Source organism: Mobula hypostoma, chromosome 3, assembly GCF_963921235.1.
Source record: "Mobula hypostoma chromosome 3, sMobHyp1.1, whole genome shotgun sequence".
NCBI lineage: Eukaryota > Metazoa > Chordata > Chondrichthyes > Myliobatiformes > Myliobatidae > Mobula > Mobula hypostoma.
The window spans coordinates 208000571-208025941 of NC_086099.1; the positions used below are offsets into that span (position 1 = coordinate 208000571).

Genomic DNA, 25371 nt, shown 5'->3' on the forward strand with positions numbered 1-25371 from the left:
GATAAAGAAATGGATGAACTTAAGTTATTTTGTGTCAATCTTCACTGTGGAAGACACTATCAGCATGCCAGAAATTCAAGAGTGCCTGGAGGCAGAAGTAATTATAGTTGTTATTACTAAGGAAAAGGTGCTTGGGAAGCTATAAGGTCTGAAGTTAGTTGAGTCACGTGGACCATATTGACTACCCCTCTGGGTTCTGACAGAGGTAGCTAAGGAGATTTTGAGGCTTTAGAAATGATCTTTCAAGAATCATTAGATTCTGGAAGGGTTCTAGAGGACTGGAAAATTGAAAAAGTCACTCTATTCTTTAAGGAGGTAGGGAGCCAGAAGAAAGAAAATTATGACTTAAGTGTTTCGGAAAATGTGGGTCCATTATTAAGGAGGAGGTTTCAAGATACTTGGAGGTGTATGATATAGTAGGCCAAAGTCAGCATGGTTTCCATGAGGAGAAATCTTGCTTGACAAGTAATTCTTTGGGTGCCACGGTAGCGCAGCAATTAGCAAGATGCTATTACAGCTCATGGCATTAGAGTTTGAAGTTCAACCCTGATTCTCTTTCTGTCTCTTTCTGTCCTTGCCATGGAATGGTTGGCATAACATTGTGGGCATCACTGAGTTGTGGCTGAAAAAAGGTCATAATTGGGAGCTTAACATAAAAGGATATACTTTGTATAGAAAGGCCAGGCAGGAAGGCATAGGCAGTGGTGTGGCTTTGTTGGTAAGAGATGGAATTACATCTTTGCAAAGCGGTGACAGGGTCAGAGAATGTTGAATCTTTGTGGGTGGAGTTAAGAATTTGCAAGGGTTAAAAAAAACATCCAAATCATATATAGGTGTTCAAGTGGTAGCCAAGATGTGGGGTTGAGTTTGCAAAGGGAGCTGGAAAAGGCATATGATAAGGATAATGACACAATTGTAATGGGTGTTTCAATATGCAAGGGGATTGGGATAATCAGGTTGGTATTGGATCGCATGAGAGGGAATTTGTTAAATGCCTATGAGTTGGCTTTTTAGAGCAGCTTGTGCTTGAGTCTGCTCGGGGAAAGGCTATTTTAGATTGGATGTTGTGTAATAACCCAAATCTTATTAGGGAGCTTAATGTAAAGGAACCCTTAAGGAGGCAGTGATCATAATATGATTGAATTCATAATGCAATTTTAGAAAAAACATAGCTGTATCAGTATCACAATGGAATAAAGGGAATTGCAGAGGCACGAGAGAGGAACTTGCCTGGGTGGATTGGAGGAGGACACTGACGGGGATGATGGCAGAGCAGAGATGGCTGAGGTTTCTGGGAATAGTTCAGAAGGGACAGGATGTATATGTCCACAGAGGAAGAAGTTTTCAAATGGCAGGGGTAGACAACCGTGGCTGACAAGGGAAGTTAAGGACTGCATAAAAGCCAAGGAAAGGGCGTATAATGTAGCAAAAGTGAGTGGGAAGTTGGATGATGGAGAAGTTTTTAAAATTTAACAAAAGGTAACTGAAAAAGCTATAAGAAGGGAAAAGATTAAAGATGAGGGCAGACTAGCCAGTAATATAAAGCAGGATACCAAATGTTTTTTTCAGTTATGTAAAGAGTAAAAGGGAGGTGAGAGTTGATATTAGGCCACTGGGAAATGACACTGGTGAGATAGTAATAGGGAGCAAAGAAATGGCAGATGAACTTTTCACTGTGGAAGATAGCAGTGTGCCAGAGGTCCGTGAGCATCAGGGAGCACGAGTGAGTGCCATTGCTATTGCAAAAGAGAATGAGTTTGCCTGGCACCTATGGTCTTAAGTTGGATAAGTCACCTGGGCCAGATGGACTACATCCCAGAGGTCCAAAGAGAGGTTGCTGAAGAGATAAGGGATGCATTGGTTATGATCTTTCAAGAGTCATTTGATTCTCGCATGGTCCCAGAGGACTGGAAGATGGCAAATGTCACTGCACTCTTTAAGAAGGGAGGAAGACAAAAGAAAGGAAATTATAGGCCAGTTAGCCTCACCTCAGTGGTTGGGATGGTGTTGGAGTCTATTATTAAGGATGAGGTTTTGAGGTACTTGGAGACTAATGATAAAATATGTCAAAATCAGCTTGGGTTCTGTAAAGGGAAACCTTGCCTGACATATCTGTTAGAATTCTTCAAGGAAGTAATAAGTAGGGTGGAGAAAGGAGAGGCAGTGGATGTCATTTACTTGGATTTTCAGAAGGCATTTGGTAAGATGCCACACGTGAGGCTGCTTAACAAGATAAAACCCTATGGCATTACAGGAAAGGTACTGGCATGGATAGAGGAGCGGCTGACAAGCGGGAGGCAGTGAGTGGGAATAAAAGGGACCTTTTCAGATTGGCTGCCAGTGACTTGGGTCAGTATTGGAACGATTGCTTTTCAAATTGTTTGTCAATGATTTGGATAATGGAATTGCTAGCTTTGTGGCAGAGGTTTCAAAGATACATTTAATGTCAGAGAAATGTATACAATATGCATCTTGAAATGCTTTTTTTTTCGCCACCATCCACAAAAACAGAGGAGTGCCCCAAAGAATGAATGACAGTTAGATGTCAGAATCCGAAAGCACCCCCCCCCCCACTAGCTCCCCTCCCTCCTGCATGTAAGTGGCAGCAAGCAAAGATCCCACCCACCCTCCACTGGCAAAAAAAAAGCATCAGCACCCGCTATCGAGCACTCAGGCATACAGCAAAATCAACAGCAAAGACACAGATTTGCAATACTCCAATGACTACGCAATCATCTGGTATTTGATGTACCACAGGTTCTCCCTCTCTTCCTAATAAGGTAGAACGAGATGTCTCCATTTCACAGCAAGAGGGAGACATTAACAAAACAACTTGCTGGTTTACGATGTTAAAAGTCCGTTGCGTCGCCTTTTCTGAGCTCTGTGCCCAAAGATCTCAGGTCTCTGGGCACACAGCCAAAGATCTTACAGCTCCCACGACACATGGGTCCAGGACACCGACCTTTGAACTGCCCATCTCCAGAGCCCCGAGATCCTCTGTCTCCAAAGGCAAGCCGAACTCTTAGGCTACGCCCTTGACATGTCGAATAACGGCCAGTCGTGACACCCTGAGAGCGGGTCCTGTTCCTGCAAAGAACTGATGTCAGTGTGTAACTCCAAGTCAGGGTCTTCAAAAAAACCCTGAAAAGGAAACATAGAGATATTAAAGATGGAAATAGAACTGTTTCTGAAAATGTAAGCAAAGGAGTCGCCGTTTAGCGCCATCTTAACTAAGCTCTGCCCTCTGAACGGATGATTTGAAGATAGGTGGAGGGGTAGATAATGCTGAAGAAGCAATGTGATTACAGCAGGCCTTGTACAAGTTGGAAGAATGGGCAAAAAAAAATAGCAGGCAGAATACAGTGTTGGCACATGAGTCTTCTGGGAGTCCTTGTGCAAGTCTCCCAGAAGGTTAATTTACCGGTTGAGTCTGTGGTAAAGAAGGCAAATGCAATGTTGGCATTTATTTCTAGGGGAATAGAATATAAAAGAGATAATGCTGAACCTTTATAAGACACTAGTTCAGGCCACACTTGGAGTTATTGATAACTATTTTGGGCCCCATATCTCAAAGGTTGTGTTGTCTTTGGAGGGAGTCCAGAGGAGGTTCACAAGGATGATTCTGGGAATGAACGGTTTAACATATGAGGAGTGTTGGGCAGCTTTGGGCCTGTACTGCTGGAATTTAGAAGAATGCATGAGGATGTCATTGAAACCTACTGAATGTTGAATAGACTAGATTCAGTGGATGTGGAGAGGATGTTTCCTATGGTGCAGTCATGACTAGACTGAACTCCTGCCTCAGCAAGGACCTGGACCCATTGCAATTTGCCTATCACCACAATAAGTCAACAGCCGAAGCAATCTCAATGGCTCTCCACATGGCTTTAGACTACCTGGACAACACAAATCCTTATATCAGGATACTGTTCATCCACTATAGCTCAGCAATTAATACCATCATTCTCACAATCCTGACTGAGAATTTGCAGAACCTGTACCTCACTCTGCCATTGGATCCTCGACTTCCTAACTGGAAGACCACAATCTTTACGGATTGCTGATAACATATCTTCCTCGCTGACGATCAACACTGGCGCGCCTCGGGTGTGTGACAATAGACAGTAGGTGCAGGAGTAGGCCATTTGGCCCTTCGAGCCAGCACCGCCATTCACTGTGATCATGGTTGATCATCCTCAATCAGTACCCCATTCCTGCCTTCTCCCCATATCCCTTGACTCCAATATCATTAAGAGCTCTATCTAACTCTTTCTCGAAAGCATCCAGAGAATTGGCCTCCACTGCCTTCTGAGTCAGAGCATTCCACAGATCCACAATTCTCTGGGTGAAAAAGTTTTTCCTCAACTCCGTTCTAAATGGCCTACCCCTTATTCTCAAATTGTGGCCTCTGGTTCTGGACTCCCCCAACATTGGGAACATGTTTAACATAGAACATAGAATAGTACAGCACAGTACAGGCCCTTTGGCCCACAATGTTGTGCAAACCCTCAAACCCTGCCTCCCATATAACCCTGCACCTTAAATTCCTCCATATACCTGTCTAGTAGTCTCTTAAACTTCACTAGTGTATCTGCCTCCACCACCGACTCAGGCAGGATATTCCATGCACCAGCCACCCTCTGAATAAAAAACCTTCCTCTAATATCCCCCTTGAACTTCTCACCCCTTACCTTAAAGCCATGTCCCCTTGTATTGAGCAGTGGTGCCCTGGGGAAGGGGCGCTGGCTATCCACTCTATCTATTCCTCTTAATATCTTGTACACCTCTATCATGTCTCCTCTCATCCTCCTCCTCTCCAAAGAGTAAAGCCCTAGCTCCCTTAATCTCTGATCATAATACATAATCTGTAAACCAGGCAGCATCCTGGTAAATCTCCTCTGTACCCTTTCCAATGCTTCCACATCCTTCCTATAGTGAGGCGACCAGAACTGGACACAGTATTCCAAGTGAGGCCTAACCAGAGTTTTATAGAGCTGCATCATCACCTCGCGACTCTTAAACTCTATCCCTCGACATATGCAAGCTAACACCCCATAAGCTTTCTTAACTACCCTATCTATCTATGAGGCAACTTTCAGGGATCTGTGGACATGTACCCCCGAGATTCCTCTGCTCCTCCACACTACCAAGTATCCTGCCATTTACTTTGTAAACTGCCTTGGAGTTTGTCCTTCCAAAGTGCACCACCTCACACTTCTCCGGGTCAAATTCCATCTGCCACTTTTCAGCCCACTTCTACAACCTATCAGTGTCTCTCTGCAATCTTCGACAGTCGTCTACACTATCTAGAACACCATCAACCTTTGTGTCGTCGGCAAACTTGCCAACCCACCCTTCTGCCCCCACATCCAGGTCGTTAATAAAAATCACGAAAAGTAGAGGTCCCAGAACCGATCTTGTGGGACACCACTAGTCACATCCCTCCAATCCGAATGTACTCCCTCCACCGCGACCCTCTGCCTTCTGCAGGCAAGCCGATTCTGAATCCACATGGCCAAACATTCCTGGGTCCCATGCCTTCTGACTTCCTGAATAAGCCTACCGTGTGGAACCTTGTCAAATGCCTTACTAAAATCTATATAGATCACATCCACTGCACTACCCTCATCTATGTGCCTGGTCACCTCCTCAAAGAACTCTATCAGGCATGTTAGACACGATCTGCCCTTCACAATGCCATGGTGACTGTCCCTGATCAGACCTTGATTCTCTTAATGCCCATAGATGCTATCTCGAAGAATCTTTTCCAACAGCTTTCCCACCACAGACGTAAGGCTCACTGGTCTATAATTACCCGGACTATCCCTACTACCTTTTTTGAACAAGGGGACAACATTCGCCTCCCTCCAATCCTCCGGTACCATTCCCCTAGACAATGAGGACATAAAGATCCTAGCCAGAGGCTCATCACTCTCTTCCCTTGCCTCGTGGAGCAGCTTGGGGAATATTCTGTCAGGCCCCGGGGACTTATCCGTCTTAATGTATTTTAACAACACCATCATCTCCTCTCCCTTAATATCAACATGCTCCAGAACATCAACCTCACTCATATTGTCCTCACCATCATCAAGTTCCCTCTCATTGGCGAATACCAAAGAGAAGTAGTCATTGAGGATCTCGCTCATTCCCACAGCCTCCAGGCACGTCTTCCCACCTTCATCTCTAATCGGTCCTACCTTCACTCCTGTCATACTTTTTTTCTTCACATAATTGAAGACTGCTTTGGGGTTTTCCTTTACCCTACTCGCCAAGGCTTTCTCATGCCCTCTTCTTGGTCTTCTCAGCCCCTTCTTAAGCTCCTTTCTTGCTACCCTATATTCCTCAATAGACCCATCTGATCCTTGCTTCCTGAACCTCATGTTTCCTGCCTCTAGCGTGTCCAATCCCTTAATAATCTTATGTTTCAATCAGATCCCCTCTAAGCAGTGTGCTTAGCCCACTGCTCCACTCTCTAAATATACATGACTATGTGGCTAGGCATAGCTCAAATGCCATCTACAGATTTGCTAATGATACAACCATTGTTTGTAGAATCTCGGGTGGTGATGAGAGGGCATACAAGAGTGAGATATACTGACTAGTGGAGTGGTGCCGCAGCAACAACCTGGCACTCAACGTCAGTAAGACGAAAGAGCTGATTGTGGACTTCAGGAACGGCAAGACAAAGGAACACATAACAATCCTTATAGAATGATCAGAAGTGGAGAGAGTGAGCAGCTTCAAGTTCCTGGGAGTCAAGATCTCTGAGGACCTAACCTGGTCGCAAAACATTGATGTAGTCATAAAGAAGGCAAGACAGCTGCTATACTTTATTAGGAGTTTGAAGAGATTTGGCATGACAACAAATACACTCAAAAACTTCTGTTGTTGTACTGTGGAGAGCATTCTGATGGGCTACATCACTGTCTGGTCTGGAGGGGCTACTGCACAGGACCGAAAGAAGCTGCAGAAGGTTACAAATCTAGTCAGCTCCATCTTGGGCACTAGCCTACAAAGTACCCCGGACACCTTCAGGGAGCGGTGTCTCAGAAAGGCAGCGACCATTATTAAGGACCCCCAGCACCCAGGGCATGCCCTTTTCTCATTGTTACCATCAGATAGGAGGTACAGAAGCCTGAAGGCACACACTCAGCGATTCAGGAACAACTTCTTCCCCTCTGCCATCCGATTCCTAAATGGACATTGAATCTTTGGACACTAACTCACTTTTTAAAAATTACATTATTTCTGTTTTTGCACGTGTTTTTGATCTCTTCAATATACGTAATTGATTTGCTGTTATTATTATTTTTCGTTTTATTTTATTTATTTATTTTTCTCTGCAAGATTATGTATTGCATTGAACTGCTGCTGTTAAATTAACAAATTTCATGTCACGTATTACTGATAATAAACCTGATTCTGATTCCAGAACTAGAGGGCACGGTCTCAAAATTGAGGGGTGACCTTTTAGAAAAGAGGTAAGGAGGAATTTTTTTCAGCCACAGAGTGATGAATCTGGAATGCTCTGCCACAGTCTGCGGTGGAGGCCAAGTCTGGGGGTATATTTAAGGCGGAAGTTGATCGTTTCCTGATCGGTCAGGGCATGAAAGGATATGGTGAGAAGGCAGGTGTCTGGGGTTGAGTAGGATCTAGGGTCATCCATGATGGAATGACAGAGCAGACTTGATGGGCTGAATAGCCTAAATCTGTTCCTATATCTTGTGGTCTAGTGTGCAGATTTTCTCCTAGTCCTCCAGTTTCTTCCAACAGACCAATGACATACCGGGTAGGTTAATTGGTCATTTTAAATTGTCCTGTGATTAGATTAGGATTAAACTGGTGTTGTCATGGGTTGCAGGGTGGTGCAGCATGAAGGGCCAGAAGGTCCTATTCTCTGCTGTATCTGTAAATAAAAATAGAATAAATAAATAACATGCAGGATAGACAAAGGTCATTGTGCAGTCATGATCCCTCACTGAAGTGCTTTTTGGTCTATTTTGTTGCAGCTAGTGTACAGTACTATCATGCAGTAGGTCAGTGTGCTCTTAATTACACAACAATAACTGTTTACCAGCTGATTTACTTCCTTTTTTTTGCCCGATGCCGGCCCCCTAGGCCTGAGTCGATGTTATAGTAGTAGTAGTACTTTCTTTAAACTCATAAGATAGTATAGGCACTGCTGGGCCTTCCCTACTATCAGGGATGTGTCGGTTGTCCTCTGAAGTTCACTCCCAAGAACTTAAAGCTGGAGATCCTTTCCACTGCTTCACCTTTTGAGTAGTGGAGATTGTTCATACCTTTTTGATTTCCTGAAATTTTTTAAAATGTTGCGTGAAAAGTTACGGTTATTGCACCATTCAGTTTCTGTACTTTTATAGCGGGTGAGTCTAGGATCAGAGGGAGCAGCCTCAGAATGGAGGTACGCCCATTAGAACAGAGATGAGGAGGAATTTCTTTTGCCAGAGGGTGGTGAACCTGTGGAATTCATTTGTCTATCATAGAACATAGAACATAGAACATAGAATAGTACAGCACATTACAGGCCCTTTGGCCCACAATGTTGTGCCGACCCTCAAATCCTGCCTCCCATATAACCCCCCACCTTAAATTCCTCCATGTACCTGTGTAGTAGTCTCTTAAACTTCACGAATATATCTGCCTGCACCACTGACTCAGGCAGTGCATTCCACGCACCAACCACTCTCCGAGTAAAAAACCTTCCTCTGATATCCCCCTTGAACTTCCCACCCCTTACCTTAAAGCCATGTCCTCTTGTATTGAGCAGTGGTGCCCTGGGGAAGAGGCACTGGCTATCCACTCTATCTATTCCTCTTATTATCTTGTACACCTCTATCATGTCTCCTCTCATCCTCTTTCTCTCCAAAGAGTAAAGCCCTAGCTCCCTTAATCTCTGATCATAATGCATACTCTCTAAACCAGGCAGCATCCTGGTAAATCTCCTCTGTACCCTTTCCATTGCTTCCACATCCTTCCTATAGTGAGGCGACCAGAACTGGACACAGTACTCCAAGTGAGGCCTAACCAGAGTTTTATAGAGCTGCATCATCACCTCGCGACTCTTAAACTCTATCCCTCGACTTATGCAAGCTAACACCCCATAAGCTTTCTTAACTACCCTATCTACCTGTGAGGCAACTTTCAGGGATCTGTGGACATGTACCCCCAGATCCCTCTGCTCCTCCACACTACCAAGTATCCTGCCATTTACTTTGTACTCTGCCTTGGAGTTTGTCCTTCCAAAGTGTACCACCTCACACTTCTCCAGGTTGAACTCCATCTGCCACTTCTCAGCCTACTTCTGCATCCTATTCTGCATGTTATCTATTTACTTATTCTGTGGAGGCCAAGTCATTGAATATAATTAAAGCGGAAGTTGAGAGTTTCTTGATTAGTCAGTGTGGTAAAGGCTGTGGGGAAAAGGCAGTAGAATGCCTTTGAGAGGGATAATAAATCAGCAAGATGAATGGCAGAGCAGGCTCGATGGGTCGAATGAACTAGGTCTACTCCTATGTCTCAAGGTCTTCAAGACTGAGATCAGTTCACTACAAAGAACGGCATTACCATTCTCAACAGAATTGATGACAGAATTGGGGCTGTTTCTTTCTGTGGGTTGAAAATGCAGAGAATTAGTTGTATTGGGGAGGGTGTTGGCTGGGCGAGAATGAGTATGATCATTTGAGAAAAAGTTAGTATGGTCTATATCACGTTGGTAGTTGCAGATTTTCAGATCTAGAAGAGATGAGAGGTTAGGAATGCTGCCACAGTCCATATTGAAAATAGATAAATGAATATTGAAGCAAAGTTGTCAGAACAACATCATGCGAACTGTGAATCCTTGGGATGGTGACATGGGGGGTTGATGAAGCTGAGGATGTATAGTTTGGGATTAGCAAAGAGAAGATCAGAAGGGATAGTGAAGACATGGAAGTGCAAGACTGAGAAAACTGGCATCAGTGGAAAATGAAAAAGATCCAGAGCAGTAATAGAATTTAATCATCGTTTAAGTTTATTCTCTTTGATATCTGAAAGGAAAGAAAAATATCTTTTGGTGAAGCAGCAAATATGGCTGTGCTAATGCGTTCATCTACAATAGTACGAAAAATGGCAAGTCTCACTGCAAGTCTGAAGAAGAGCATCTCTCTTTCTTGGCATGCTTGAGCCTCTGGGACTCTGTCAGATTCGATAATTTTAGAAAATTAACCTTTTCAGCCTGTGTCAGTTCTTTTGAAGAATAATTAATCATGGTTTTCTCCACTGATGCTGCCTGACTTGCTAGCTACTTAAAATGTTCTTATTTCAGTTTCTTACTGTGTTGTGTATCTCACAGGTCCAGCATTTTCTCTGTCCTCGTTCATCCTAATTTGCATCACTGTACACCCCACCTGTCATTAATGAGCCTTCATCACCAACGTTCAACTGGCGCTACCAACATATTTTGTGAATCCGTCTCTTGGTGCCCTCAGCAAAACGTCTAATTTCTAAAGCAATGCAAATTTCTGCTATGTAAGGCAATGGAGCACACCATAGTTTGTTTTGAGTCACAAACTTTTCTTTGAAGCGATGATAGGTGTTTGACCTTTTCATAGATGCTGCCTGATCACCTGAGTATTTGCAGCATTTTCTGGTTTTATTTAGTCATAGTCATACTTTATTGATCTCGAGGGAAATTGGTTTTTGTTACAGTTGCACCATAAATAATAAATAGTAATAAAACCATAAATAGTTAAATAGTAATATGTAAATTATTCCAGGAAATAAGTCCAGGACCAGCCTATTGGCTCAGGGTGTCCGACCCTCCAAGGGAGGAGTTGTAAAGTTTGATGGCCACAGGCAGGAATGACTTCCTATAACGCTCTGTGTTGCATCTTGGTGGAATGAGTTTCTGGCTGAATGTACTCCTGTGCCCAACCAGTACATTATGTAGTGGATGGGAGACATTGTCCAAGATGGCATGCAACTTAGACAACATCCTCTTTTCAGACACCACCATGAGAGAGTCCAGTTCCATCCCCACAACATCACTGGCCTTAACGAATGAGTTTGTTGATTCTGTTGGTGTCTGCTACCTTCAGCCTGCTGCCCCAGCACACAATAGCAAACATGATCGCACTGGCCACCACAGACTCGAAGATCATCCTCAGCATCGTCCGGCAGATGTTAAAGGACCTCAGCCTCCTCAGGAAATAGAGACGGCTCTGACTCTTCTTGTAGACAGCCTCAGTGTTCTTTGACCTCCTCACCTCAGTCATGAAAATGGGTCCTTTTGGCTCAGAGCCTATGCTGGCATCAAATGCACATTTACATTGATTATATCCTAATCTACTTTACTCTCCCCATTTTCCTTCAAACATCCACTCAAATTCTACTACTTGTATACACAGTGGGAAATTGAATTACTAACACATTTTTGATGTAGAAGAAAATAGGAGCACCTTGAGGAAACCCTTGTGCTCATACAGAGAATGTGCAAACTGCAAGCGGACAGCTTCAGAAGTCAGGATTGAACCTGCATTACTAGAGCTGTGACAGCTTTTTCATTGTGTTGTTGCCCCATTGTTGCATGTAATAACTAAAAATTAAAAAGCAAATCACTCTATTTTTAGTATCAGATTAAATATTCTCCCATCTTGTGTGCCATCAATTTCTGACAGAATTTTTTGAGGCTTTAGACCTATTTTGATGGGTTGCTAATAAGCAATTTACATGATTACATCTTGGATGTGACATCTATATAACTTGTGCCTTGTACTTAACCAAGAAGATGAGGTAAGACAGGAAACGTGTATATCTAGATAATTATTACTGCATACAGTGAGCAATAAGCATTCTTCATGCATAAACAAGTATCAGTATCAGTTCTCAAGTGAGTAGGGGAGCAAGATATCAATATTTCGACAGATTTTACTTCTGATGGTTTCTTCAAGACTGAGGTTATTTAAATCTCTGCTCAAGTAACAGACCAAGATATTCTTTACTAGATCATAACTATTTACTTCACGATTGTCAGCTCTTTTTACTATTGCATTTAAAGGACAAGGGCAATGGGTCACACAGCAAGTTACTCATTTTCATTTTTAATCTATGAACTATTTAGTGTTTGAGTGAGAGTTGCCCAGTGAGGCTCATATTTAAAAAAAAAAGTGAAGATATAAATAACAGTAGCTTGTCACTTGGTAGGGCTGTGCCTTCCAGCAGGCAGCTTTCATGTTCTTGGAGTTTTGGAATTGAATACTTTTTGTCACTTTTATACTAAGATCAATATTTTGAGCATAAAGTTCTAAAATCTAACTTAAAAAAACCTTGGAAAATTCTGTTGTCATTCCAACTCCAAAACAGCGTTTTCTTCTGAAGTAGGATAATATTTCTTAATTCAACACACATCCTGCTGTTGGTGTCAAAACAACAGGAATTCTGCAGATGCTGGAAATTCAAGCAACACACATCAAAGTTGCTGGTGAACGCAGCAGGCCAGGCAGCATCTGTAGGAAGAGGTGCAGTCGACGTTTCAGGCCGAGACCCTTCGTCAGGACTAACTGAAGGAAGAGTGAGTAAGGGTTGGTGTCAGAACTGCTGGTTTGCTATTGGTATATTTCCATTTGTTTGTTTTCCCGCATCATTTTAAACTGATTTGTGATATGATTTTCTCGGTGTTTGGTTTTATTGGCATTTGGAGTGATAATGGAATTGCAAAATTGTCGGTAAAATACTATCCGTTCCATCTCAGTGTAAACAGTTTAAGTCCAGATGTATATTCGGTTGGAATAGATAGGGGAAAATGGTTCTGAGATTGCATGTTTAAAACATTCTTGGTGCTATTAGGAGTACAAATGTAAAGCAACCCCTTCAGTCTAGAGGTAATTTTGGACTTTGAATTTACCATATAATTAATTTCATGTACTGTATAATATAAACTTGTAAATAGTCTTTGTTTCAGCTTGCGTTACCAGTGAGAATCACCTATTTTTAGTACATTTTTGCCTTGTTTAATGATTGTTGTACAATTGATTCTACTATTAAATAACGTGCAACATCTTCTAGTGTTAAACTAATGATTCTGATGTCATGAGTTCAAATTACTGCAAGTTACTGAATTGTGTGATTGCAGTGGTTGCTGGGTTGCTACCAGAAATCTTTCGGGAAAACGAGGTTTAAAAACATTGGGGGGGTTCCTTCATTAAGGACCCCTACCACCCAAGACATGCTCTCTTCTCATTGTTTCCATCAGGAAGGCACACACCCAGCAATTCAGGAAGAGCTTTTTTCCTCTGCCATCCGATTTCTGAATGGACATTGAAACACTCCCTCACTACGTTGTTATTTCTGTTTTTGCACTAATTTAATTGAACTATTTGATATATACTTACTGTAGTTCAGTTTTGTCTATATTATCATGTATTGCATTGTACTGCTGTCATAAAGTTAACAAATTTCATGACATGCCAATGATGTTAAATCTGATTCTGACTGGTTCACTGACTTTTAGGGATAGGATCCTGCATTTATTTTAAAAAGTAGGTAATGAGTTTAGATGGACTGACGAATTGAAAAATGGTGTAGCACTTATTTTGGGGTACTCATACATGTCGACCCTCACTAATCCGGCACCATTGAGACCTGAGGACTGCCGGATTAGTAAAAATGCTGAATTACTGAAGGACCACATTAAGTATAATCAGTGCTGGATTATCGAAGGAACCGGATTTACAGGTACAGTAGTCGGATTAGTGAAGGTTGACCTATATAAATAATCATCATCATCATCAGGTGCCGTGCCCAGTTTGAGCTTTGACTGCCATGGCCCACATACTGCTGTTTCAGGTCAAGTGGATCAATTCATTGTTATTCATTTCCAGTTCTCTGGTTGCTGTCTCCATCATCATTTGTCTTTGCCTTCCTCTTGCTTTCTTCCCTTTAATCTTTCCCATAATTACTGAGCATTCTAACTCCTCTTTCCTAATCACATGTCCAAAGAAGTTACGTTGCCTTTTCATGATCTCATACATTATTTCTCTTGTGTTTGCTTTGTTCATGACATCCTCGTTGAATATTCGTTTCGTCCAAGATATTCTTTGCATCCTCCTCAAAAACTACATCTCTGCTGCTTCAATTCGTTTCCTCATGTTACTAGATATTGTTCAACATTCTGAGCCATATAACATAACTGGATAAACGTAACATTTCAGTACTCTGAGGCGGGTTGTCATGCCTAGTTTAGTGTTGGTCAGTATACTCTTCAATCTCGTAAAGATGTCTTTTGCCATCCCTATTCTTCTTTTGATGTCCAAGTCGCACCTACCATTTGATGTCACCCAGCTTCCTAAGTAGCAAAAGTTCTGTACTTGTTTTATGTCTTCCCTGTTTATTCTCAGCCTGCAAATAGGATTCTATTGTATAAACAGTACAACTTAATAAATGAATCAGCTGTTAATTTCCCAAGTGCTGTTTCTCTGTAGCCCTTCTACTGATGATATTCGTTGATTCATTTTGCATCTTTTGCTGTTTGTGATGTTTGTGTTCTTGTTTATGAAAGAATGCCATTCATCAAAGACTAGTGGAGATCAAAAGAGTTTGTTCACACCATTGTGCTAAATATTTTCCTGCGGATATTTCCTGTAGTGGGGGAGTCTTTAGGATCAGAGATCACAGCCTCAGAATAGAGGGATGTCCATTGAGAATGGAGATTAGGAGGAATTTCTTTAGTTAGATGGTGACAAATCTGTGGAATTCGTTATATCAGGCAGCTGTGGAGGCCAAGTAATTGGGTGTATTTTAGGCAGAGGCTGATAGTTTCTTGATTAGTCAGGGTGTGAAAGATTATAGGGAGAAGGCAGGAGAATAAGGTTGAGATGGAAATGAATCATCCATGGTCAAATGGCAGAGCAGATTTGATGGGCTGAATGGCCTAATTTTGCCCCTGTTTCTTATCGTCTGTATAAAGAGATTCTGGAGATGCTGACATATTTGAGCAACACACACAAAATGCTGGAGGAACTCAGCATGTCAGGCAGCATCTGTGCAGGGGAATAAATGGTTGGCATTTTGGGCCGAGACTCTTTATTAGGACTGGAAATGAAAGGGGCAGAAACCAAAATTAGAAGTTGGGGGGAGGGGGTGGAGTGCAAGTTGACAGGTGGTAGGTGAAACCAGGTGAGAGAGAGATGGAGTATGAAGTAAAAGCCGGAAGGTGATAGGTGGAAGAGATAAAAGACCAAAGAAGGAGGAATTTGATGAGAGAAGACAGTGGACCATCAAAGAAAAGGAAGGAGGGTGGGTGAGGAGAAGAGATGTAAGGGGAACCAGAACAGGGAATGGAAAAAAAGAGGGAGATGGGAGAAATTATTGGAAGCTAGAGAAGTGTGTAATTTTTTATAATATATATAGTTTTTAATTAATGGTCTGCTTTGGAGATGAGGTTTGAAATTGGTTGGGCTGCTTCAGCTTGTTTTATGAAGTGGGTAGGAACTGAAAGACATTGTGTCTTTATGAGTGGACTTTCATTTGTTTTAATTCTTTCTATTGTAAAACAGAAAACTTACTTGCTGTCTCGATTTCTGCATTGAATTTTGCTTGACTTCTATTTGCTATTGAAATAAAATCAAAAATGTTTTGCAATTTCATTGTACTGTCCAAGATATATACAGCTTTACCTGCTCTTGCCACTCCAATGTAGGCTATGTTTTCATCTCCTACTGATAATGCGATTGTTCTTTTATTTTCTGTTAATGTGGCTTAGCATCTCTGGATGCAAGAAGGGTGCTAGATTTCACTGACTGTTAATGAAATCATTCGTTCCTCAACTGCAAAGATCATGTTTTAATATATCAACATGTTGTTTTCCATTTACTTTCAGGGAATTAGAGCACGAATTCTGGAGACTCTAGTCATGCTTATTCTTCTTGGGCTCCTCATTTTCGGAATAGTTTGGGTAGCTTCTGCCTTGATTGATAATGATGCTGCCAGCATGGAATCTTTGTATGGTATGTGATCTGAAAAATCAAAATTTTGATATACAGTGGATATAGAGCTAATTGGGCTATTGGTTAATTGGGACTGCCATTTATTTGGGGTATCTCTTAAAGAACAAAAAGATAAATTGTTAAAATTGCTGTGATTCCCTTCATTTACAGTATTTGGGGCACTGCTGCTCAATTGGGGCAGGACACTGTTGCCGAACAGTTTCTAACTAGCATCAGTTGTGTACACTTGTGTGACACTAACCCCTGTTTAGAGTGATCAGCACGGGGTAGTGTCACTTGCATGTGTTTGTGTTCGAAAAAGCAATGACTTTTGTCACTGATAATTGGTGAGAAGTGAGCAGCAAGACAATTCAGAATAGTTTTCCAGCATTCAGGCTTGGTGATGCCAGAAACAGCTGTTAGACATTACGGAGTGAACAGTTTTAAAATGGTGTCAGTAGCATATTCTTGTGTTGTGTTTTCCATTTGTGCTGACAGATGCTGATTCAGAAAGCAGTGACTTTTGATAATTTTGTTGTTTTCATTTTGACTTCATGCTTCTTCGGTTGTCCATCGAAATCAGATGACGACGTCCACTCCTTTAACAGTGAGATCTTTGATGACCATACAGTCCTATCCTGGATCCACAAGCTCTATTGCAGGTGGGACATGGATATGTAGTAGTGGTGGTGGTAGAGGTGGCAACCATGGCTGCATTTCTCCTGGCCCTCATCTGCTGTCTTCTGGTTGTTCTTTCCATCTCCAGAATATGAACCCCGTCACTACACAGCTGTCGCCAAAGTGGTACGATCAGCAGCAACCTCCCCCAGGTCCTCAGGTCTTGACCTTAAGCCATTCTTCATCTGATCCTTATAGCGCTTCTTCGGCCTTCCAGCTGAGCATCGACCATGATGTAGCTGGCCGTATAACACTCTGCGGGGTAGCCGACATGGGGCATCCTTATCACATGCCTCAGCCACTGCAGCTGATGCTGGGTGATCATGGCCTTAATACTTCTGCAGTTGGTCTTTACAAGTATTTCAATGTGAGGCTCCCGCTCACACCAGGTAATTCCCAGGATGCTCTGGAGGCAGCTTATGTGGAAGTGCTCCAAGGACTTGATGAGATGGCTGTAGGTTACCCAAGCTTCACAGCTGTAAAGGAGGGTGGTAACACAGACCGCTTGGTATACGGCGACCTTTGTGGAGGGACGAAGGCTCCTGTTCTGAAAGACTCTATGCCGAAGTCTCCCAAAGGCAGCTGATGCCTGTTTAATGCGGCTCTGGATGTCGTTGTCAATGCCGCTATCCTCAGAGAGAATGCTCCCCAGATATTTGAAAGATGGCACTACTGACAGTTTTTCATCACCAACAGTGAAGGCAGGTAGAGTGGGTGGGACACTGGTACTCCATTGGCAAACCACTTCTGTCTTGGTGGTATTGACAGTCAGCTCCATCCTGCTGTACCCTCTCACCGCCACAGCAAGGACAGTCTGAAGATCCTCCGGAGTATGGGCCACAAGAGCACAGTCGTCTGCATACTGCAGCTCCAGGACCTGCTCTCTACGGAGTTTGGTGGTCGCGTGGAGCCTCCTGATGTCAAGGAGGTTTCCATCTAATCTAATGTCCACTGCCACACTGCTGCTGTCTTCAATCTCGTTGTGGAGAAGCTTGGTAACACAGAAGAGGAAGATGTTAAAGAACACTGGCGCTTGTACACACCCCTGCCTCACCCCTGTGCGTACAAGGAAGGGCTCAGAATCTTGTCCTCCTTTGGTCACCCGAGCAGTCATCCCATCGTGGAACTGGTGGAGGATGTTAACAAATTTATTGGGACAGCCAAACCTAAGGAGGACATCCCATAAGAGCTCTCTTTGTACAGAGTCAAATGCTTTGGAGAGGGTCAACAAAGGCCACAAACAGGTCCTGATGTTGCTCCTGGCACTTTTCCTGAAGCTGCCAGGCTGTGTGTGGGTGAGAGTTTTCGCTTATAGGGTGTGTGTGAAGCGTCTAGTGCAGTAGTGTAGTAGTGCTTGTAGTTAGTGCATGCCACATGCTGTATGCCGCATAGTTCTCTCTGCTTACAGCTATTACTGCTGGTTAGCCTTCTTAATAGAGGGTGACTTCATGCAGGAAGGCAATAAAGGTAGTCTATTATCTGCACCAAGTGTCTGCGCTGATTTTGTTTATTAGAGATGAGTTACTCCGCCAATAACTATCAGAACTAATACAGTTTGATAATACTGTAGTAGTATTGGTAGTGTTCTAATTTATTCTCTATTTCATTTAAATGCATAATTTATGACTCAGTTAAATGGTATTTTGTGCTTAATTCGGCCAAAGTGTACTGGTCCTGATGTGTCCTAATTAACTGAAATCAAATTGTATTAATTAAAAATGATGTAATGCCACATTTTGGATTTTGTTTTCTGTCCTATGTATCATCCCTACAATCTATTAAATTAAAAAAAAGTGTTTTTAGGGCGGATAACAGCATTGGTTACTGATCTTTAAAAACATCAAAGTTGACAACTGAAGCAACTCACTGGTCTAGTATCTCGAAGTAGCACTATTCCTCTTGTGTTGGGGTAACATATTGTTGATGCATTATTACTGAGCTATACAACTGTTAACGGAAATGCAAATGTTCATTTTATTCAGGAGTGTTTGGAGAACTTTATTTGGCATAATAAGTAACTATTGTACATTTTGTCAGAGTTACCTGCTCCAACATTTGAACTTAATAAATAACTATAAAGGAATTGATGACCATAAAAATGCCAATTGCTGGAGACTTCTTTTGAATCATTTTAGCACAGTGGTGAATTTTGAAATGTAATTGTCTTTACAAATTTTAAGTGCCAGAGCAGGAGTGGGTCGGTCACAAAGTCTCTCAAGCCTACTCTGTCATTTGGTAAGATCATGGCTGATCCAAATGCAACCTCAGAAATATTTTTCGATATTCTTTCCTTTTACAGAACTCTGTATCTAGTATGAAAACATCAGGTTATTTATTTCACTACTATTTGAGCAATTACAATGTCTTTGGGATTTATAGTAGGTGTGTAAATTAGCTGTAGCATTTACCTAAATTAAATGTAGTAATTGCACACTTTAAAATAGTTCTGGCTGTGAATAATTTTTGTGCACTGTCACACTAAGGTCTTCATCCCAAAGCAGTAGTTAGATTGTGGAATTCAGATATTATTTTGAAGGGTACAAATGATAGGTTATGGTTCACATGATCTTCAAGATCAGACTGTGCTCTTCATGTCCATTAAGTTTTGAGCATACTTCAAGAATTTAGGAGGCCTGATTCTTGGTTCCTTGTGTTTCTGTTGAAAGTGGGATATGATTTGGTGAGCATTCTCCCTGAACCAGAAAACCGTTAAACCAAAAGAAGTTTGGCACAGACTAATTGGGCCGAAGGGCCTATTTCTGTGCTGTACTTTTCTATGACTCGGTGACTTTTTATTTAAAAAAAATGCAGAGTTTACTGATTTGTTTAGATAGCTATATCTTAGGCTTTATAAGTTCTTATAGAATGTTTATTTTTACAACTGTCTTTAAGCAGTCAGCTTCAAGAAGACATGAACTTCCAGTAAAATCTAGTACTGTGCATTTGTTTATTTTCTGCCATTATAACTCGAGATATATTTTATTAATTCTTGTTTTGTATATTCCAAAATTGTTATGACTTAGTTGGTTTTTTTTTTGAAGGACTAATGGACAAATTTTACTAAAGGTGCCTTATTACTGGGTTGTTTCTTCCTGCAGACCTTTGGGAATTTTACCTTCCTTATTTGTATTCCTGCATCTCGTTGATGGGTGGATTACTACTATTGTGTAAGTAACTATTCAGTAACGATAAAAGATTGAGTTTATTTATTGCTATTGTATTGCTACAAAACTGGATGCATTTTCTAGTTGGAGTGATTTTGACTGCATCACTGTGGTAGAATACACAAGACTAAAACAGGAATGTAAGGAATCATTACCCTATCATAAAACCCAGGCTGTAAATGAGAAATTAAGAAGGATCATGTTTTTGTGGAGCCCTAAAAAGAAGGTGACAGAGCCCAATGCCTAATTGAACGGGATGAGTTCCAGTGGAAAAAGCCAACTGGATTTAGACCTCAAATGAATTGGGTGCTGGGCTACCAAAATGATTGAATGGACTTTAAAAAGATATGTACAGGTTGTAATGGAAAGTACACATCCTTAGGAAAAATGAGCTGTTGAAGATGTTTTCCAAAAGTGTCAAATTTTCAAAAGATGTTTTATTCTGCTTTGAAAATTTGTAGAATTATTGTGTAGAATATAATCTTGTGGAGTTGACCACGATTGGTTTTAGTAACTCTTCTTCACTTTTAGAAAGTTTTCCTCTGATCTAAACATGCAAGAGTTAAACATGCAATGCCAAATGGCTGTTTTCAGTTTTTTCCAAGTTCTTTTCCATTTGATGTTACCAAGTTCAATTTCCTTGAGCTGCAAGTGTATTAAGTACAATGCACATCCTCTTTTCACAAGTTAAAAAAAAAATCACATTTATGGTGTTAAAAAAAATGCAGTATCTCATAATTCAGCATTAATGCTATGATGTAAGAGTTTATTTTAGGTTAATATTTTGAGAAGTTGCATACAGACTGGCTTCCTTTGAAATCATTTTCTCATTAAAGATGGCCTTTCTGGAAATCTGAAATAGAAAATGCTGGAAATATTCAGTAGGTCAGGGTATCTGTGAAAAGAGAAACAGTTTTCAGGTCTGCGCACTGGGAAATGGAGAAATAGAGTTGGTTTTTGAATGGCAGAGATGGTGAGGGAGGACCGGTTAGAGAAAAGGAAAATATTTTCACTAGTGTGAGACCAAATTAATTAATGTAGATTTTACAAACTAACTTTATCTCTCATATGCTTGGGATATGCCCAGCAGGTCAGAAGGAATGAATCGAGCCAAATGTTAATGGGCAGAAATATACAGATAAGATGCAGGTAAAGAGTGAGCTGTAAAATTTGATAAGAATCCAGGAATCAGAATCAGATTTAGTATCACTTGCACGTGTTGTGAAATTTGTTAACTTAGCAGCAGCAGTTCAATGCAATACATAATATAGAAGGCAACAACAAAATAATAAGTAAAACAATTACAGTAGATGTAATTGAATAGATTAAATATTGTACAAAAACAGAAATAATAGATATTAAAAAGAGTGAGGTAGTGCCCAAGGGTTCGATGTCCATTTTGGAATCGGATGGCAGAGGGGAAGAAGCTGTTCCCGAATTGCTGAGTGTGCCTTCAGGCTTCTGTCCCTCAAGCGTGCATTGTTCCTTTCCACATTGTTAGAAAGAAACAATGGACAATAGGTGCAGGAGTAGGCCATTTGGCCCTTTGAGCCAGCACCGCCATTCACTGTGGTCATGGCTGATCATCCACAATCAGTATCCAGTTCCTGCCTTATCCCCATAACCTTTGATTCCGCTTTCTTTAAGAGCTCTATCCATCTCTTTCTTGAAAGCATCCAGAGACTTGGCCTCCACTGCCTTCTGGGACAGAGCATTCCACATATCCAGCACTCTCTGGGTGAAAAAGTTTTTCCTCAATTCCGTTCTAAATGGCCTACTCCTTATTCTTAGACTGTGGCCTCTGGTTCTGGACTCACCTATCAGCGGGAACATGCTTCCTGCCTCCAGCGTGTCCAATCCCTTAATAATCTTATGTTTCAATCAGATCCCCTCTCAGCCTTCTAAGTTCCAGAGTATACAAGCCCAGTCGCTCCAATCTTTCAACATATGACAGTCCCACCATCCCAGGAATTATCCTTGTGAACCTACGCTGCACTCCCTCAATAGCTAGAATGTCCTTCCTCAAATTTGGAGACCAAAACTGTACACAATATTCCAGGTGTGGTCTCACCAGGGCCCTGTACAACTGCAGAAGGACTTCTTTGCTCCTATACTCAATTCCCCTTGTTATGGAGGCCAGCATGCCATTAGCTTTCTTCACTGCCTGCTGTACCTGCATGCTTGCTTTCAGTGACTAATGTACAAGAACACCTAGATCTTGTTGTACTTCCCCTTTTCCTAACTTGAAACAGGTCATAGTGGAGATGTGATGGTGAATTAAAGTGGCAGGCACTGGAAGCTCAGGGTTACAATTGTGGCCTGAACTGTGGCTTCATAAAGTGATTATTCAATATGCCTCTGTTTTCTCCAATATACATGAGGCTACATTAGATTGGAAGGAGTGCAAATGAATTGCTGCTTCACCTGAAAAGGTTGCGTCTCAGAACTAACTAACTTTTCTTTCAACTAAAAACACACAGCGTGGATTATTGGCAATGGTAAAGCTTAGTTTTGATATAATGAGGTAAGAGGCTTCAAGCAAGGGAATCCAAATGTAGCATAACTTATGTATGACTGGCAACTTCTAGTCAAACACAGTAGGTTACAGGAAGACCCCACTAGTCTATAGCTGGTTGAAGTAGCACATGTTCTTGCCCAATGATATTTGTGAAAAATTGGAGTACAAGCACCTGGATTCGAGGAGCACCCAGTGAAAGAACCTGAGGCAATTCATGACCATCTGCGAGAAGCGGTAAAATGTGTAGCTTGGTTATTACCAGGTACCTTCAGAGTGTCTTTGAGAGAACTGGGGAACTCCTCCTCCTAGAAATTTTTCTTCAAGCACATAAATGGAGTTTGGTCCATAATTGAGTGCAAGGAACAAGGACGGCAGTGCTTGTCATTCACTAACTTGGATCTCCTGATTACCTTTGTTTTTTTAAAATTATGTTATGCCATCATTGGTGGCAAAACACTTAGTTACCAAGATCCTAAATTCAGTGGTTCAAAGTAAATGTATTATCAAAGTACATCTCACTATATACAACCCTGAGGTTCATTTTCTTGTGGGCATTCACCGTAAGTACAAGAAACACAATAGAATCGGTAAAAAACTGGCCCCCAATAGGATGGACAGTAACCAATGTGCAGTAGATGGCAAAATGTGAATATAAAATTTAAAAAAACCCATAAAATATTATTAGTAAATAAATAAGCAATAAATATCAAAAATGAGTTGCAGAGACCTCGAAAGTGAGTCCAGAGGCTGTGGGAACAGTTCAGTGATAGGGTGAGTGCAGTTGTCCCCGCTGGTTCAAGAGCCTGATGGTTGTGGGATAACTGCTCCTGAACCTGGCAGTATCTGTCCTGAAGGTCCTGTATCACCTTCCTAATGGCAGCGAGAAGAGTGTATGACAGAGGCAGTGGGGATCCTTGATGATGGATGCTACTTTCTTGTGACAGTACTCCACGTAGCTGTGTTCGGTGATGGGGAGGTCTTTACCCGTGAAGGACTGGGCTTTTTGTAGGCTTTTCCATTCAAGGGCATTGCTGTTTCCATACCAGTCCATGGTGCAACCAGTCAATATACTCTCCACCATACATTGATAAAAGATGGTCGGGTTTTAGTTGTCATTCTGAATCTTCGTAAACTAAGAAAGTGGAGGCACTGCAGTGTTTTCTTTCTAATGGCAGTTGTTTACAGGATCATTTCAGATCCTCTGAAATGATAACGCTGAGGAATTTAAAGTTGCTGATCCTCTCTACCTGTGATACCCAATGAGGACTGGTTCACTGACTGCCAGTTTCCTCTTCTTGAAGTCATTAATCAGCTCCTTGTTCTTGCTGACATTGAGAGGTTGTTGTTGTGGCACCACTCAGCCAGATTTTGAATCTTCCTCATATGCTGAATCGTCACCACCTTTGATTTTGTCAGTGACAGTGGTGCCGTAAGCAAACTTGTATATGACATGCACTTAGCCTTACAGTCGTAAGTGTAAAGGGAGTAGAGCAGGGGGCTAAGCACACAGCCTTGTGCTGCACCTGTGCCAATGGAAATTTTAGAGGAGATTTTGTTGCCACCCCAAACTGACTAGTGTCTGCAAGTGAGGAAATCCAAGGATCCAGTTACACAGGGAGGTACTGAGGCCTAGGTCTTGAAGTGTATTGATTAGTTTTGAGCTGTAGTCACTGACTGCCTTCCTGATGTATGCATCTTCACTGTCCAGATGTTCCAGCGTTGAGTGGAAAGCCAATGAAATGGCATCTGCTGTTGATCTGTTGTGATGATTGGCAAATTGGAGTGGATCCAAGTTTCTTAGGCAGGAGTTGCCTTCTAACACATCTGTGTTCCTTTTTAAAACACCACTTTAAGGCAGTTGGGATTTGTCTCTATAATTTCTGTACTAATATTCAGTCTTGCCACTAGATGGAGTACACAGCAAATAAGTCGTTGAAGAATCCTCAGGCATAATTTTTCGATGATCTCACTATTAGGATACTGCAGCTTTGATCAGTTAGTAGGAGGAAGAGATCAGACAATAGTGAGGTTATGAATTGGGTGCAAGAACATAAAGGTCTAGACTTGGTAGATATCAGGGCATGTTAAGTGGGCTAGTTTGAAGGCATACATTATATGTAACTAGAGAGACACAGAGTATAAAATGAGGGTATGCTACTCCCTTCATGATGGTGACTAGGCCCCATCTGCAATATGTTATCTAATTGTAGATGGTACAATTTAGGGATATTGATAGTGGAAATTTGCCAGTAAGTCACTGAAATAACTAAGTGCAATAGAGCTGGTCTTGTCTATCACCCCACAGCTTCTCTCTCTTGGATTCTTGTCAGTTCCTGTTTGATTTTTTTTTCTTTGCTGCTTATTTTCATTAAGGGGTAATCTGCAGAAGATGAGCATAAAGATTAGCTTTATTTGTCACACGTACATTGAAGCATGCAGCGAAAATGCATCATTTGCGTCGATGACCAGCACAGTATGAGGTTGTGTTGAGGGAAGCCTGCAAGAGTCACCATGTTTTTGGCGTCAACAGAGCATGCCCACAACCTACTAACCCTAACCTCTAGGCCTTTGGAATGTCAGAGGAAACAAAAGCGTGTGGTCTCGAAGAGTACATACAAACTCCTCACAGATGTCAGTGGGAATTGAATCCCTGTTGGTACTGTAAATCATGACTATACAGTGCCACCCACTTGTTGACTTGACTTAGCAGCATGCCTTTAAAGAATGCTTCAAACAGTATCTCTTGGATGTGGAAGGAAAACAGCATTTGGTGAAAGCCCATGCAGTCATGACTAATTCTTCAGAGACAATACCCAGGACTGAACTGGAATCTCCATGGCTGAGAAACAGCAGCAGTCAATGCTACACCACAGTAGCACTAAGACCAGATTTGGTATGCCAAATCATACAAGGTTTAATGGGCTACAATTGAAAATTGCTTTAGAGTTACAAAATGATCAACAATGAGAGGGTACAAGTTTAAGTAATAAATGAATAATGAGGATGACTTTGTCTTTAGACTGTGTGTTGA

General features: G+C 41.7%; 1 protein-coding gene across 2 annotated transcripts in view; it reads left to right on the top strand.

Annotated features, from left to right (window-relative positions):
- Nucleotides 1–25371, top strand: part of lmbr1 (limb development membrane protein 1) — a 215561-nt gene that overhangs the window by 58883 nt on the left and 131307 nt on the right. For both annotated transcript variants that reach the window (XM_063044423.1, XM_063044424.1), the window contains exons 6-7: nucleotides 15875–16001; nucleotides 19757–19825. In XM_063044423.1, coding sequence (XP_062900493.1) covers nucleotides 15875–16001; nucleotides 19757–19825 — 196 coding nt within the window. The remainder of the gene's footprint in view (nucleotides 1–15874; nucleotides 16002–19756; nucleotides 19826–25371) is intronic.